This window comes from Temnothorax longispinosus, chromosome 7 (assembly GCF_030848805.1).
Source record: "Temnothorax longispinosus isolate EJ_2023e chromosome 7, Tlon_JGU_v1, whole genome shotgun sequence".
Taxonomy (NCBI): Eukaryota; Metazoa; Arthropoda; class Insecta; order Hymenoptera; family Formicidae; genus Temnothorax; species Temnothorax longispinosus.
The window spans coordinates 1704074-1720484 of NC_092364.1; the positions used below are offsets into that span (position 1 = coordinate 1704074).

General features: G+C 46.9%; 2 protein-coding genes across 11 annotated transcripts in view; one reads left to right on the top strand and one right to left on the bottom strand.

Annotated features, from left to right (window-relative positions):
• Dysf (neuronal PAS domain protein dysfusion) lies at positions 1-6952 on the top strand. Its single transcript, XM_071783696.1, has 10 exons — positions 1-66; positions 147-255; positions 854-1030; positions 3981-4042; positions 4168-4257; positions 4366-4542; positions 4626-4810; positions 4894-5000; positions 5107-5260; positions 5395-6952. Exons 1-10 carry the CDS (start codon positions 1-3, stop codon positions 6440-6442), a joined length of 2175 nt encoding a protein of 724 aa, XP_071639797.1. The 3' UTR covers positions 6443-6952.
• Positions 6763-16411, bottom strand: part of LOC139815854 (muscarinic acetylcholine receptor DM1-like) — a 21602-nt gene continuing 11953 nt past the window's right edge. For 9 of the 10 annotated variants that reach the window (XM_071783064.1, XM_071783058.1, XM_071783059.1 and 6 more), the window contains 5 exons: positions 14581-15758; positions 14009-14291; positions 13325-13451; positions 12709-13008; positions 6763-12508 (listed from right to left, as the gene is read on the bottom strand). In XM_071783064.1, coding sequence (XP_071639165.1) covers positions 11876-12508; positions 12709-13008; positions 13325-13451; positions 14009-14291; positions 14581-15046 — 1809 coding nt within the window. In that variant the 5' untranslated portion in view covers positions 15047-15758 and the 3' untranslated portion in view covers positions 6763-11875. The remainder of the gene's footprint in view (positions 12509-12708; positions 13009-13324; positions 13452-14008; positions 14292-14580; positions 15759-16411) is intronic. The other variant, XM_071783068.1, reaches the window with a different exon arrangement.

Sequence of the window (16411 nt, forward strand, 5' to 3'; positions counted from 1 at the left end):
ATGGCGGTGAAGGAGGAGAAAAAGAAGAAGGAGGAGGAGGAGGTGGTGGCGGCGGCCGCGCGCGACGTTGGTGGTGGTAGGAGAACCAGCCTCCGCCAGTCCATCCACGTGTTCAGTGTGGTTGCGCGTTATGACCCGGATGTTAGATCGTAGCCGCAGTTTCGCGAGAACCTGCCGACCCGGATGTCCTCCCGCTCGTTGTCCACCAGTGCTCGACCACTGATGTCTTCCTGGCCACCGAAATATGTTCAATCGGTAAGTTACGGCCGTCCCCCCGGCATCCCTCCCTCATCGTCATCAACGTTGTCGTCGTCGTCGTCGTCGCTGGAGTTGTCGCCCCCGTACTTTGGCGAGGACCACCGACTCCTCTCTCTGAATGCGCGATACGACGCGTCGCGCGTTAAAACTCACCCCGAGGCTTTCTGCGTCTTTACTCTTCGACCGGATGAAACTTGATAAAAATGATGTTAGTCGCGAGAAATTGAATGGAGAACCGACCCAGACCCCAGACCGCACAATGTCCAAAATCGGGGGACGTAAGACGTCTTATATTTCGATTATGAACATTGCGTTGTCTGGGGATCGGTGATCCTCGCGCCGATTCAGGGGTGAGTGCACCCTCGCGACGTCCTTCCCCGCCGAGACGCGCGGGCGGGTGGTCCCGGAGGACCGCGGAGGACTCGGGCCGCTCCTCGCTGAAGTACGAGATGTCACGGATCCCGGGATGTTGAAGTGGACAGTGGGTGCGACCACCAACGATCTCTCGCGAAACGACACCGGGACGGAACGCACGTGTCGCACGTGCGTGTGCCGCGGCAAATGACGGTAACGTCAGCGTGTGCTTGAAGGATAGATGCGAGCAAGTCTACGAAAGGCGCCAGCAAACTTCGAAGGGACCTGATAAACGCCGAAATCGCGAATCTACGTGACTTACTGCCGTTACCGCCCTCGACACGCCAGAGGCTTTCCCAGCTGCAGCTTATGGCCTTGGTCTGCGTGTTCCTGCGAAAAGCCAACTACTTTCAGCAAGGTATGGCGAACGGCGAGCATCAGAGAAAGAGCTTGCCCACGTATTTAAATTTTAAAGCTCTCTCTTAGTGTCTCGAAGTTGCAAGCGGATTCTCTTCGCTCAGCAAGTTTTTATATGAAAAAGTTGTTCATAAGATTCTCAACTCGTAATGTCGGAAGCGACGCACGATATTTTTTATTGCCGAGAGTTTCTCGAAGTTCTAAGGTGCAATGGAAAAAAACGTTGAAATACTAAAGTAATACTAATATATAGTTTAGCCAGTATTACTAATATATGGCAATACTAAATAACAGCCACTCGTGGAATTTTTTATTTTTTTTATTTCTTAATATCTATTTTTAAAAAGTTACTAATGTTAAATACTGAACGTTTACTATATCGATGATAATATCAACAAATATTAATGTTAACTTAATGTTGGATATCAAATTGATATAATGATTTCAGAATAACTATTATCGAGAATTGTTAAGTTACTCAAAAGTACGGCTTATATATACCTGCGTTTAACATCGAGGAAATTTGCGATATGATACGCACGTCGCGTCACACCGAGTTGCAAACTTGTTACTATAAAATAAAGAATGGTGATAAAGCGAGTCCCATCGGCGTATCGCGATTACTATATCTTTACAGTAATTCACATCCATCGGCCGAGACTTCAATGCCGGCAAGCGCTCGTGCCATGCAATTCCCCGCGTCTGTACTCTGATATTTCAGCGAGCGCATTGGTACTCGGCGTACTGTGCTATACGTAATGATCGGGATGCATTGTACCGACCATAAAACACGCTAAATTGATGTTACTGTTGCTTAAGGATTGTTAATAAATTTCCATCGGACGCAAAAATGACCTGACGGACAATTCTTGATTAATAAGTATATAATCGGGCATAAGTAATAAACCTAATAAATCTTGCGATTATTGTTATTAACAATATCGGTTTTTTTACAACAAAGTATGCACGAGAGATTAAAATCATTGAAATTATATCTTAAATGAAGAATCTTGGAGAGTTATCTCAATAATGCGATGTGAGAAAATTCATTATTAATCCCATAAGGATTACTCGATGAAAAATGATTGAAAAACTGTTGATAATTAAAATGTTAATCTAAAAATGAGAATTATGGAAACTTTGTCGATAATAATTTTATAATTTTGGTATTAGTTTATCTCGCTGAAGAGTGAGCATCTTGTTACTTGTAGCAAGTACTCGTAACAAGGAAACATGCAAAAGCGGAGGTCGCAAAATGTTACCGTTTGATTCTGAATTTTATCTTCTCGATACACAGAAAACGTTCGTTATTATCGTTAGTCGAGGATTGTTTGGTCGCTTTTATATTATCGATTAAACGCTCTAATCCGAGATATTTGCCGAATTTAGAGAATCCGCTTTCGGTTCTCGATCTCTCCTCACCTCGTCGGCCGTAATCGGCTGGTGACCCGCTCAAACGATCCGCGCAAAGGAGAATTTCTATTCAGTTGCGGGAGTCGGCCGGGTAACCCGGCTGTAAGCTTCTCGTAGACAGAGGGAGAGACGGCGGGGAACGCGGTATCCCGGTGGATACCAACAACGAGAGAGACTCGCCGGAGAGAGGAGAGGAGAGGAGAGGAGAGGCGAGGCGAGGCGAGCGCAAAGCAAAGCGAAGCAAAGCGATGCAAGAAGGCAAGATCGGCCGGCGCGCGTTCAAACTCAGCGGAGTCTAAGCGCGAGTTCCGGGTGATCCGCTGACCTGTCGGCCTTTGCAACAACACTCTCACGCTCCTGTAACCCACACTCCTCCTCCCCGCATCGCGTCCCCCTCTCACTCTGTCTCTCTCTCTTTCTCTCCTTCGCTCTCTCCCTCTCGCCCTCTTTCTCCCTATCGTTCCTCTGCCGCCCGCCGCAGCTTCCCTTCCCCTCTCGCGTTCTTCTTCTCTCCGTTCTCCTCTCTGCTCCCCTTGCCCTCCCCCTATCCTCCCCCTTTCTAGCCGTCTCTCTTTCTCTTTTCCTCCCCCTCTCTCTCTCTCTCTCTCGCGCTCATTGTCTCGCGGTATCGGGTACTATAGTCCCATGTAGCGCCGTTAGTAAACGCTGCCGTGCTGCATTAGCATACGCATTTTTCCTCATCCTTCTCTTTCTCTCCTTCGTCTCGCGGTGCATACCTTTTTTCCCCTCTTTACTTTTTCGGGGAAGCTCCTGCGAAGAGGGTGGCAAGCGCGCGAGCAATCGCGTGAAAAAGTACGAGATTAAAATGAATCTCTCTCTTTCTTTCTCTGTCTCTCTCTCTTCCCCCCCCCCTCTCTCTCTCTTTTCGGTCCGTTGGAAGCCCGCGCGCGTGCCCCGAGACTATCGCACGTAATTAAGACTCGAGACACAATGAGGCGTAAGAACAGCATGCAAAGAACGAAGAATCGATACGCGCGGTCTAAGAAAATCTAAGATAAAGAGAATAGAACTAAAAAGAGACTGCACATTTGAAAAATAGCGAATTTAATTAGCATTCTGACGGAAGGCGGCATTCTGATGACCTCGGGGATCGATGATACTTTCCAACCGATCGCTCCGCTATTCTTCTACTAGCCTTCCAGCTATTTTCTTCGCGTTTTCTCAGATTCGCGTTTACATTTCTAGGACATTGGTCAGGAATGCGGCTAAAACAACAGCTTTTTTTTACAATTCGCGATAGACAGACGAGCTTATCAAAAGCGTTCGCACGTTTTCGCGTTGCATAAAATAAAAATAGAAATAACGATTCTCGCCTTATCGTACTATTGCTGACAGTAAACCCACATTGTACCATACGTATATGTTGATAGCGATTTATTTTTCTCTTGCATGACAATTATACTATTTTGTTTCTTCAACAAATGCTACAATAAAACACGTAATATTGATTTATCTGTGCTTTTAAATGTTGTATTTTTATCTCGATAACTTTGATTCTTCTATTTTTTCCGTTTCAGCGTTGAAAAACTGCCCGTCCGAGTCCTCGAATATTCCAACACCCAATATAGGATTTTCAAAAGTAATTATTTGAAGTTTATTTATATATTGATCACTTGTAATTATTTTACGATCGTATCTTTTATATACATTTATATCTGCTATTTACTACACATTTTTGGAATACAGTCCGTGCGTCTTTTCCAGGCGATGTCCGGTTTTATTATGATGATGACGCAGCAAGGAAAATTGTTATACATATCAGAAAATGCGGCAGATTATCTCGGGCATTCTATGGTACAGTAATCTTATGTAACGTAGGCGACAGTTTTTGTAAATGTTAAAACGCTAGTAGCGTTATTGTCTCTGAGTCATCACAATCGTGATAAGACGAAAGATTTTCAGGAGGATTTGCTTATTCACGGGGACAGCGTGTACGACGTGATCGACAAGCAGGATCATATGGTCGTGCAAAATCAGTTATCCCGAAACAGTCCGATTCCCAGCGACAGGAGGCTGTTCCTGTGTCGAATCAACGTGTCGAGAAATTCTCGGAGGCAGCTGCGATTCGGCGATCAGAAGGTGATTAAAAACCGCTGATTAACTTGTAAGATATCGTCCACTTTCCATACGGATACCGCGGCATCGTTCGTTTCTATTCGCAGGTAATTCTCGTGGAGGGTCACTTCCTGCCCTTCGTTCCCGTTTGCAATCGCAACGAGTTCGTCTTCCTGGCGTCGTGCACCCCGGTGGTCCTGCCGGAGACCCGAGAGAGCATCGTTCAGGGCGCGACGAATATCTTTACCACGATTCACTCGATGGACATGAAATATCTGCATATCGATAAAACGTAACGTATAATACGCGCCACTGATAAGTTTAGAAATTCGCGTTGCCTAAGTTCTGTTTTCCTGGAGGTTTCTTCTTCTGCAGCGCGGAAAGTCACCTGGAGTACACGCGCGCCGAGTTGGTCAACGTATCGTGGTATAATCTACTTCATTGGGATTCTATAAGGACCGCCTATTGCAAGCATCAAACCGGTAATTACGCTACGAAAAATTCTCTTAATAATAAAGAAATCGAAAATCCTGCGACAAGCCATTTCTTTTCCGTGTTCTGATTTGTTCTCTCTAAACTTGATTTTAGTCATCCAATCCGATCAGGAGCGATCCACCACCGCTTTACTGAAGCTACAAAGCCGCTCCGGAAGGTGGTTCTGGGTCCATTGCGTGCTGCAGGTCAAGGACACCTCTGACGAGTGTCAGCATCCTATAATCGTTTGCACGAATCAAGTGCTCACGTACGTTTACGATTATTTTATCATCTCTTTTAATCGTTTATTAAATTATGAAATTTTATATTTATCTAATTAATCGGTAATGTAATTCGCTCGAATTAGTTTCGATAACGTCGCGCAATATACAATAATTACAGCGACAGGGAGGCCGAAGTAATGCGCTCCAGTTCATGGCTGTACCAGTACTCGTCTCAAACGAAGTTCACCTACGGGCTCTGCCCCAGCGGTCAAGGTCGCGGTACCGTTTATCCCTCCGCAGGACCTCCTACCAATCAAGTCCAGGAATACGTTCGGACATATTCCAACGACACCACCGATACCCAGCTCTCGCCGTCGCTTCACTCGGACCGGTCCGAGACGGAGTCGCACGGTGCTTCGAAGATCGCGCAGTCGACGGATTACCCCAACCGGCGGCTTCTGCGGGACGACGCGGAGCCAGTGGACATGTCGATAAGCGGCGCGGAGCAGCACGAGGGCAGGGGCGTCCAGGGCGCGATTTCCGATCATCAGCAGCACGTCCTGGACGACGCGGTCAGATACCACCACAAGCAGTACCACAAGAGCTCGTTGCATCTGGCCGGCTATCGGGCCAAATTCGTGCAGTGTCACGGCACGCAGTACGCAAGCGGCTGCGCGGACGTGCTGTCGGTACCCGGCACCAAGTATTATCTTACCGACCTCGACCGGGACTATTGCTGCAGCGCGGAACGGAGCGGCCTGTTGCTGCACAAGCGGCTGCCGACAAAGGCGTTGCTCGCGCCGCCGCCACCCTCGATCGCCACCGCGACGGCCGAACCGCCGCCGCCCGATACCACCCCCCTGGAAAACTGGGGCACGGCGTGGTCGGACGCGCTACAGAGGGTTCCAGACGTGGTACACCAGGACCTGAGCCCGTACATCACCACGCCGACCACGCCCGTCAACACGCCCGACTCGGACACGCTCGGACACCCGGAGGCGCCTATCTTCAACTTCGACTGGGCCGGCACCGAGCAGCACGTGCCAAACCTGAAGATTACCTTCCATCGCGGCAGCACCGCGACGACCACCACCACCACCACCATCGGCCACCCTGCCGCCCAACCTAGGAAGCAACATCAGGACGCGGTGCAGCCCATCACGCTACAGTTACCACGTAGGAAGGGACAGTCCACGGAAAATGACAGCAAGGACTTCCCGAAATGAATTAGGAAATACGTATAAGTCCGAGGGGGGGGCCATACAATAAGTTTAGAGGACAGTAAAAGAGTACAAGAGTAGGGAAAACCTATAGTTTTCCATCTACAGCCTTATTTTATAGTAAAAGCTTAGGAAACATCCGATACCAGTTAGTTAGTTAATAAAAAGAAAAATCCATGTAAGAATCTAGAAGAAATTAGAGACGAAAGTAGAAATTAGTATCTATGAATCGACCGGAAATGTGTGAGTGTGCGACCGAGGGGTCGTCGTAAGAATGCGAAAACACAAAAGGAATGTCGGACAGTGTCGTACTTACATACAATCTCTTTGTCACAGACAACGGAGTATATTCTTCCAAATTCTATCGGTATCGCGTTACACAATTTTCTACACGCTCGTTCGTCTTTCCCCTCTCTCTTTTTTCTTTTTTTTTTTCCTCTTTTTATCTTCAACGTCTCTGTCTCTTTGGCGTCTTATACGTTACTCTCGAATCGTAAATTCTTCATTAATATAAAACACGTATATAAACATAGACTGATTACATCGGTGTTTACAATAATCTACGATTAAAAAAAGTCGTACATCATTTCGTTTATCTCCGGTATACGCTTTTTTATGCGAGAACATTCGTTTTGAGATAAATAGCACGCATCGTACGCGTATATTCCAAGTGTATATATATTTATATTATATATATTACATATATAATATTGTGCATATTATATATATAATATATATATTACATATATTATATATATTTATATATATATATATATAACTATGTATGAATGTGCAGTGTCGTAAGAGGGTACCCAGGTACATGCGCTATATATGTTTGAGATTTCCTTTGAAAATACCTAAATCTTACGTTTAACACACGATGAAATATATTCGCTTTGTACATTTCAACGCATTCGACGAAGGAGAGTGTTTCCCTTTTTTTTTTCTTTTTCGGCGCGCAACGTGCACGTCGCGCGTTACATTACGTCTCGACGTGATGTACTACAAAGGAAACAGGTAAATAAAGAGAGGCAGTTATAATCGTTTACATAGCAGTAGCAGCAGCTTTCAATCGGATTTCGTCCAGTCGTTATTTTAGCATTATTATCTCACGTTATATCGACCCCTCGATCGGAGGTCCAACACCCTGGCCAGAAGTCGACCATCGCGTGAGTCCACGCGCAATTTTTAATCTCGCGGCTAACACGCTCTTTGTTATTATACGTCTTACGTTTACGGATTCTTTTATAATAAATATCGAAATAAATATATCCCGCAGAGTGTATCTCCTATAGTGCGAAGCCGAACTTTGAAGATATGTTCCGGTGCTGGAATAAATAAATAAAGTGTTTGCGTAAGAGCATGGGAGAAAATGCTTTTCACGGATCTCTGAGTATAACGTTTTTCTTTCGAGCTGGAGCTTCAACGTGTGACGACAGGTTCTAGAATATATCCCCAAAGTTGCGATGTTTCTGACACTCCTTTCCGTAAGAACGCAAATTTTTGTACAGCGGACAGCCGCGTACGCTCGTTCCTCTATTTAAAATACCGCAAGTGTTCTTGCCATACATAATTGCCACATTAATAATCTCACACATTATAACGTTTACTTTCAGACAAATACAATACACAATTTTTTAAATTTTGTTTTGGATCGAGAAAGCGAAACGAATTCTGCGACATAATCGACCCCTCTGTGCCGTTCGTCTTTTTCGAATAAATTTCCACTATTTGACATGGTCTCCTTTTTTTCTTAAAAATCTATACGCAGTCTCCCTGATACATTTCAGACTAAATTCCGATTTGGATCCCGATTCTGTTCTGCGCCGAAATATCGATCCTCTCGCAAATTACCACAATCTCCCCAGAAACGCGGTTTCTCGAAAGTCTTGAGCTTCTCCCCGTTTCAGTGCTCATGCTCGCGGAATCGCGAATTCGACAAAAAGTGCTATAAGCCTCAAGTTCTCGCTTCGAAATTTGTTTCCGCGTTTGCGACGTCTCTTGCGTCGCGAAGAAAATACAAGCGCAACGAAAACGTCGAACGTCAGTTATGTTCTTATATCACTCATCTCATTCGCGTTTACCGTCGCATTTTAGGTAAGTATCGACGCGATTCGTCAAAGGTCTCGTCGCGCGAGATCGACTATAAAAGGTAAAAAAATATCACCGAGTCTTACGTTATTCCCTTCCCCCGTATGTTCGGCGGCGTTCAAAAATGCCTGAAAACGCGAGAGATTATACAGATGTACATACGTTTATCTTTTTTTTTTAAATTTTATTATTTTTTTTATTACGTATTTGTTTCCTCACGTGTGACACTCCACATTGCCTCTTTCACTAAAGACTTACGACACCAACAGTAATAATTATATGCTTATAATACCTTAATTGTTATCGGGAGATCCTGAAATTCTTTAACACATCTATTGAGAGAAAGTATGCTTTAAAATTCGTTATAAAACAGCTCGAAGTCGCTTTTATCGCACCTTCCGGGAAACGGAAATCGTGTTTACAGCTTATATCCAGTATAATCGCTCGCGTAACGGCCTCCAAATCAGCGCGAATCCTCGTATCAAAAGTACCCGAATAATAGATCGAAATCATTGATTAATTGTACTCGTTAATTATACGCTGTCGATACGTATAACTACCGTCGCGTCCATCCGATGTACCTAGGTTCGTTTCGTGATCAACGGTCTCTCTCTCTGTCGTCGAGTCCCTTCCTCGCCGATCTACCCGTACGGGATCCAGCCGAGAATCTCGCGGATCTCTCCGCGATCGTCGCGAGAGACCGAGAGGAGTCGCGTGAACTCTCGACGGGCTCCTCGCACCCGCAGATGCATCCCCGCGAGTACGTATTACTATCCGCGACACTGCACCGTGTATATATGTGTATGCTGATCGCACGAGAGTGCGTGTTTAGTGTGCGTGGGTATTTTGTACAAGGTACAAACGCACGCGTGCCGACGCGTACATAGGAACGTCGCTGTTCGTTCTTCTTCTTTCGAGCAGCGATTATGTTTCTTGCTTCGAGTGGCGAGTGAACGATACGCGAAAGAAACTAGAGAATCTATCCTCAGAATCCTTCCCGGAATCTCCGAAGAGCACTTCCGCAAGTGGAAATTAGCTGAGACTCAATTTAGATCGACTCTTTAACATTCATGTGAATACGTATGACCCATGAAAAAGGAAAGAAAGAACTCAAAGTACACTTATGTAAAAGATTGCATCTTCTGGCTGTATGTAAACTCGAGGTATGCGCGAGGTATTTAATTACACGAAGTCACAAAGGGATGAAAATGAAGAGTTCCGCAGTCTTGAGGTCACTATAGGCATGTCGGCGCGCGTACGGTTGACTTTGATTACTTTACGAGCCTTTCGATCGCTAAAGTCGTGTATCGCTCGACACAGTGCTCTTATTTTATTTGTTATTTTATTTAATTTTTTTTATTAACTATATATTTCATCGGTATCTCGTTTCTCAGCAGCATCGAGAGTGCGCTACGACATTCCTCCTTTTCGCTCCGCCCTCGTCTCTCTCTTACTCTCACGTCGTATAATCTTGGTATAATCTTTTAAAGCTTTGTTTGGCACATATAATTAGAATGTATTTTAGTTTTACGGAAGAATTCGATTTAGCGTTAAATCTCTCGCTCTTCTTCCTATATACCTCTCTCTCTTTCGTTTTCCCTAATCGCTAATTATTTTCACATACTCCGCTAGCCGTCCCAGCCAGCCCCCCGTGGCCAACTCCCTTTTTCCATCTCCTTCCCCTCCCGCCCCTCCCAGCATTATTACATTTAAACACATTCATTTACAGTTTTACACTTCGCTACTTCGTAAAATTTACATCGAGTGTTTGTATCGCCCGTCGCGGTTCTACGCGACGCACAGAAGATTATCGTTATCCTTTCGATATATATTTTTTTTTACTTAAATAGGTTCTTGTGCTTGTGACTTAGCTTTTCTCCCCTCATCTACTCTCCCCGTTACTATTCGCCATCGCCGCCGCTCCCTTCGTCCTCCATCCTCCGGCAGAAAAGCTCCCGGGAGCAACCGGATGCTTCCGGTGTCACGGCGACGACGATGACGATCGTACCGGGAGGAAGGGAAGGTATACCGGTTCCCCCCTCGATCCCGAGGGGCACCGGATACGCAATATAATTCCGAACTCGCGCGAACTCGCGTAGGTACGCGCGACATTCGGAGAGATATTAATACGTTATATTCATGGCAGTATCCACATCGCGTTACTTCTCGGCGAAACTCGGAGACCGGAGCTGCGTGCGTTTTGACTAGTGCGCTGACGGCCGGCACGCGCTTCCCGTGCGCGACGCGAACGAGCCCGCATTTCCTTTTCCCTCCTCTCGATTTTCTCCCTCAATTTCCCAATTCTCCGACGCAATACCGTCACCCCTGTCACCCACATCAATTTTTTAGAGTGAAAAGATTCCAGCTGTCGAGATTTCGAAATAATAATCAAACTGAGAACCCCCGGTTTCCCCAAGAGTCCGCGACTCAAAAAAGCTTAAGAACCACTGCCTCATTAAATATTCACGCGCCTTGATATAGACGATCGATATCAGTGCCGTAGGAAATTCGAGAAATTATCCGGGAATATTATGAACAAACAAAACCGTCCCTACGCTCTTACACGAGGAGGGAGGCTCGTTCACGTCGCTCGGCGTCATATATCGTTAACCCCCCGACAAGGATATATTAGTTCGTGATTAATTCTTTTTACGCATTCATGGATACCAATGTAATTATGGAGTTATACAATTACGTTCGAGAGAGCGTTAAACTCCGACGTCACGTCGGGGGATAACCGAGTTATCCATGTAATTACTGACGATTAATAGAATTTCCACTGAAAAATGCGCGCGATCGGTCGACGCGCGGGAACAACGCGGTCGTCAAGGGGTTAATCTCTTGTTCCATGGCGATTCAGTAGAGAATCGTTCGGAAGAAAATTCGCTAGCCTTTCTTCTCCTGGTCGATCGGATATTAGACGTCGCGTGCGGTCCGACGGTCCGGAGGGTGGGCTCGATGCGCGGCCCAAACAACCGGATGTACCCGTAACAACGAGCGTTATCGTTAGGAACAGGGTGGTTTGGCAGTCGCCGAATGCCAAACTCGTTCGCGGCAGTCGTCGGTCTCCTCGTTTCCGCTTTTTCGTGCGCTCTGAGAAACGCGTAAAACGGAGGAAAAGTAAACGGCAACATAACAACAATGACAATAATAATAATCGTAATAATAATAATAATACAGCGTTGCTTCGGTGTATGCATGTATGTGTGTGTGCACACGTGCGCGCGCGCGTGGTCGTTGACTCCCAATTCTGTGATGTGCTGATATCGAGCAGGAACCGCGAGGAGGGGGCTGTCCCCTCTCCCCGATGCAAAAAAGGTCGAAACGCGCATCGTCCGATTACTGATGTCACCCCATCGCGGTGCCGCGGTTCCTGCTGCGCCACTTGCATTTTACAATCCTCACGTAGGTCCTGCGGAAAGCCGCGTTGCATAAAGCGTACAACACTGGGTTCGCAGTACTGTTGATGTAGCAAAGGTAATAAAAGAGGTCCCATAGCCTCTGGGGTATGTGCAAGGTGCAGGCGGAGATGGACTTGATGAGTACCAGGACGTTATACGGGGTCCACGTGAAGACGAACGCAAACAGGATAGCCGTCAGCGTTTTCGCGGCCTTCTTATCGCGGCCTTCTCCGGCCTTTTGTAACTTCTTCTTCTTGTTGGGCTGCTTGTTCAGGATGCACTTGCCCGTCAGTGCCTTCGGTATGTTCTTCGCGTTCAGCGGTATCCTGATGTCCGGCATCTGCGACGACCTTCTCGTCACCGTCGAGGAGGCCGGACTCGACACGGAACCGCCACCGAGACGGAAGAACTTGCTGGCACCGACGCCGCTGCCGCCGCCGCCTCCACCACCACCGTCGTCGCTATCTTCCATCATGCTGTGCAACTGAATCGACACGGACTCGTCATGGATCATCTTTATGCTCGTCCCCTCGCTGAATTTTTCGCCGTTGCTCGGCAATTTGATCAGAATCGTATAAACCTGCAAACAAAGAAGACACGCGCATAGCATAGAATAGATACTATAGATCTTCGAGTGAGTCAATCGCAATAATATATAAGTTTAATCCTAATTCAATAATATGTAACTCTAATAGCATATTGATTTTTCCCAGTAACTTGTTAAAAGATGATACTTGTTCTCTCGATTTCCAAATAGAAACGAATAGCAGCGTCACATACGGAATCGCTGGAGATAGTCTTGAGGTCGACCGGTCGCGTCGGCCTTTTGTACTCGTGCTGCAACACGGCCTTGTCCAGAACGATCCCCGTGGCCTGTATCGCGCTGAGGGAAGGACACCGTGATACCGTGCTGGGAAGCGGCGTCTCGGCCGACAGGGGCGTGAGCGTGTCCTCGTAGGCGACCCCGGTGCGGCTGCTTTCCGCCCCGGCGATCTCCTCGTCGTCGTCCTCGTCCTCTCGACCGCTGTGCCACCACGCGATGCACCACATCTTCAGCCAGGTCCAGGAAAATGGCCTGTGCTGCACGCCCGAAAAACGGAAAAACGGATAAGATCGTAGTCGCGGCGATGGTCGATCTAAAGCGTGCGTCCGCAAACGTAACTTTGCGTCATAGCGGAATACCGAATCTTTCCCGATTTTCTCCTTAAATTAATAATGAAAACGCAAGAAGATATGAAATTTTCATAGTAATAACGCGTATCAATCCCGAAATGCGCGAGTTGTGTAAGTACAAGGTTATAACTTTCAGTAGCATTCGTAAAGACGAGAAAACGTGCAAAACTTATTCCCACTGGTGTACGCGCATTCAAAACTCACGCTTACGACTGTTACTTACGCTCTTGTATTCCGGGTAGTGCTTATCAATGTAGGAAACGGCGATGTGCGTGGCGTGCGAAACATCGTCGGCGGTGCTCGACTCGCTTCGCTGTCTTCTGCTCTCCTCCAGGTCTAAACCCTCGTCGCTAGAGGGAAAAGTGACGATAAGCACGTCAGATCGCATCTCGGTCTTTCGACCTCGCGATATTCGCAAAGCACACGTGTTCGCGTTGTCGAAAGGAGCATCTCGTTACGTAGATTAACGGAAGAATATTTTTATCAAATTAAAATGAAACAAATAGAAAATATTCAAACAACAAGATCCGTAGATCTCGACAAAATAGATAATAAGTACGTATTGTTGTAAAGATCATGAACAAACATTAAAGAATAACGAGAAACAACATCAAAGTAACCATAAGGGAACACACACATTCAGTTCGATTTAATATCTCCAAGGAGGAAACAATAAGTACTCGACTAAAATAATATATCTTTATGAAAGGAAGAACGTAATTCTAAAACAATACGTTTCAATCGGCCATTCACTAGTGCATCTGTGCCCTAAATCAAGGGAAGGGCTGATCTTCTAAACGGGACAATGTGTTACCATCTTTCTTGTGCAGGGGTTGCACGTGCGATTTTTTTTTGTGACGTGCTGACGACAAGTTCGAAGGGAGAAACACGTGAAAGCGTTAGTTACCACCTCGAGTTGCTGCGCTTGCTCGCATCTTGTTTTCCGGCCTGTAAGTTTGGCAGATCCTTCTTACGTTTCTCCGTCTCCCTCCAGATCCGGAAGTAAAGAACACACATTATAAGGACAGGAACATAAAACGCGGCGATGGCGGTGCCAAAGGTGATGTAGTGGTTAGTCTCGATGAATTGGATGTAGCATGCGTTATCCGGCACGGTCCTTGTACCCTCGATGTACGGCCACGCGTAGATCCATGGTGGCCAAAGAAGCAGCGATATACCCCAAGCGGACCCTGGAACGATTAACGTCGCTTCGATTATTTTTCAACGAATACTATATTGAAGTATATTAGAATGCCGTAATTTATTATAAGCGTAATATAAATTATTTTATCAGGATATTTATTTGAACTTTGTAAGAGAGACGTGGAGCAGTTTTAAATCACAAATGAAAAACAAAATCTTCAAAGAGACACGTTCGACAAAAGTCAAAGTTTCCCGAGTCTCGACAAAGTTCTCCGAGAATTCTCTGATTTCTTCAAGCAGAAAGAAAAGATTCTCCAAAAATGAAATGATACTCACCGATCATGATGGCCGCTTTGGTTGTGGTCCTCTTGGCCCGATAGGTAAGCGGGCGCGTGACAGAAAAGTACCTATCAAAGCTGATTATAAGAAGATTAAGGACCGATGCATTGCTCGCGAGATAGTCAAGTGCGAGCCACGTGTCGCACACGTGCGGTCCGAGCGGCCAGTAACCGAGCACCGTGTACAGCGTAAAGAGGGGCATGGAGATTAGGCCGATCGCGAAGTCGGCCACCGCCAGGCTGAAGAGGAAATAGTTGGAGATCGTTTGCAGTTGCTTGTCAATCTTGAACGATATCATAACCATAATGTTGCCGATGACCGTGGCGAGACTGAGGATGATGGTGAGCACTATTATAACTCCACGCTCCCAAAACGTATATTGAATGGGCTCACCGCCACAGTCGAGACCGTTGGTAGAGACGCTGTCATTGCCGAGTAACTCCACCGTCGGAGTAACGTTCATGTCTGACGGACTATCTCTTGTCCTCTCCCTGTCTCTCTTTCTCTCTCTCTCTCTTTATCTCTTTATTTCTCTTTATCTCTCTCTTTCCCTCTCTCTTTAATTCGAAAAGTCGTTCCAGCGCTCCGCGTCCGGTACAGTTACCGGTTCGCGCGGGCGATCGCGCGTCCTCTGATTCTCTCGCGAACGGATCTCTGGAGCTCTCGGCTCAAACCCCGTTCCTCGGGGCACCACCGCCGGTCCCGCGTAGCCCGCCTCACCCTCGCCCGTGCTCTCGCGTACCCCTTTACCATGCGCGCGGCGAATACGCTGACGGAGCGCGCGTTCGCCCACGCGCCCGTGCGCGCGCACGCACGCCCGCCCGCACGCACGCACGCACGTACGCGCGAACGCGCGAACGCGCGAACGCCACGCTTCCGGTACTCCTCGTCGCTGGACACCGGAATTCGGCGAACGGCACCACCTTCACCGACGCTACCGTCACGTTCTCTTCCCTTCTCCTCTTCCTCCTCCTCCTCGCCCTCGTCCTCGTCCTCGTTTTCGTCGTCGTCGTCGTCGTCGTCCTCCTGGTCCTCGTCTTCCTCCTCTTCCTCCCCCTCCTCCTCCCCCTCCTCCTCCTCCTCCTCGTCCACCGCCTCCGTCGTCGTGCTCTCGCTAGGTGGAAGGTAGTGTCAACTACATCCCACGTTTACTCCTCTCGGTGGAGACATTGAATCTGCGGGCAAAGAGTGGATATGCCGAAAAATTGTATCACGAATTATTAGCGTAAAAATCTTAATGAAATCATATATCACCAATTGGGACCGATATCTACTTTCTCGCATAAGTATTCGGTACATTTATTTACTCCGATATTATATTTATTTCATTCGACGTTGTCGAAGTAAACGTTGAATACCAAAAGTCTACCTGTGTGAAACATAGAAACGCTTTCGTATACGAATACTTCTGTGCGATGACAAATAAAAGAACTTGAAATATAAACTAATACGTGACTTTTAGTAAGAGGTAACATCTGCGCAATGTGCTAGATTAATTCCCCTGCTGTCGAGACACGGGGCTGTCGACACGAGTGTGCTCGCGTCTTGTTTCGCGCGACGGACGACCTGTCTTAAATCCTTCGTCTACCGTCATCGCGCACCGAGAGTCACTGTAGGGGCGTAATAAAGAAGAGAAAAAAAAAGAGACGAGAGAAGGAGGGAGAGAAAGTTCTTTTGTCGTACTTCGGCGCAGCACGAGACTACTGTCAGACGAACCGCGAAAAGCGCAACCAATGCCGCGGGGCTTCCACTCCGTTTCCGCTGACGGATCAGCGCGGAAGGCTTTTACACTCCTTTTTTTTTCTCCCCTCTCTCCTGACCGCCACTT

Bases quoted from the DNA above. Each gene is read 5' to 3' on its own strand.
- Dysf (XM_071783696.1), top strand. From the start codon at position 1: ATGGCGGTGAAGGAGGAGAAAAAGAAGAAGGAGGAGGAGGAGGTGGTG. The intron at 4,258-4,365 runs GTACAGTAATCT...AAAGATTTTCAG, and splicing joins ATTATCTCGGGCATTCTATG to GAGGATTTGCTTATTCACGG. The intron at 5,261-5,394 runs GTACGTTTACGA...CAATAATTACAG, and splicing joins TGCACGAATCAAGTGCTCAC to CGACAGGGAGGCCGAAGTAA.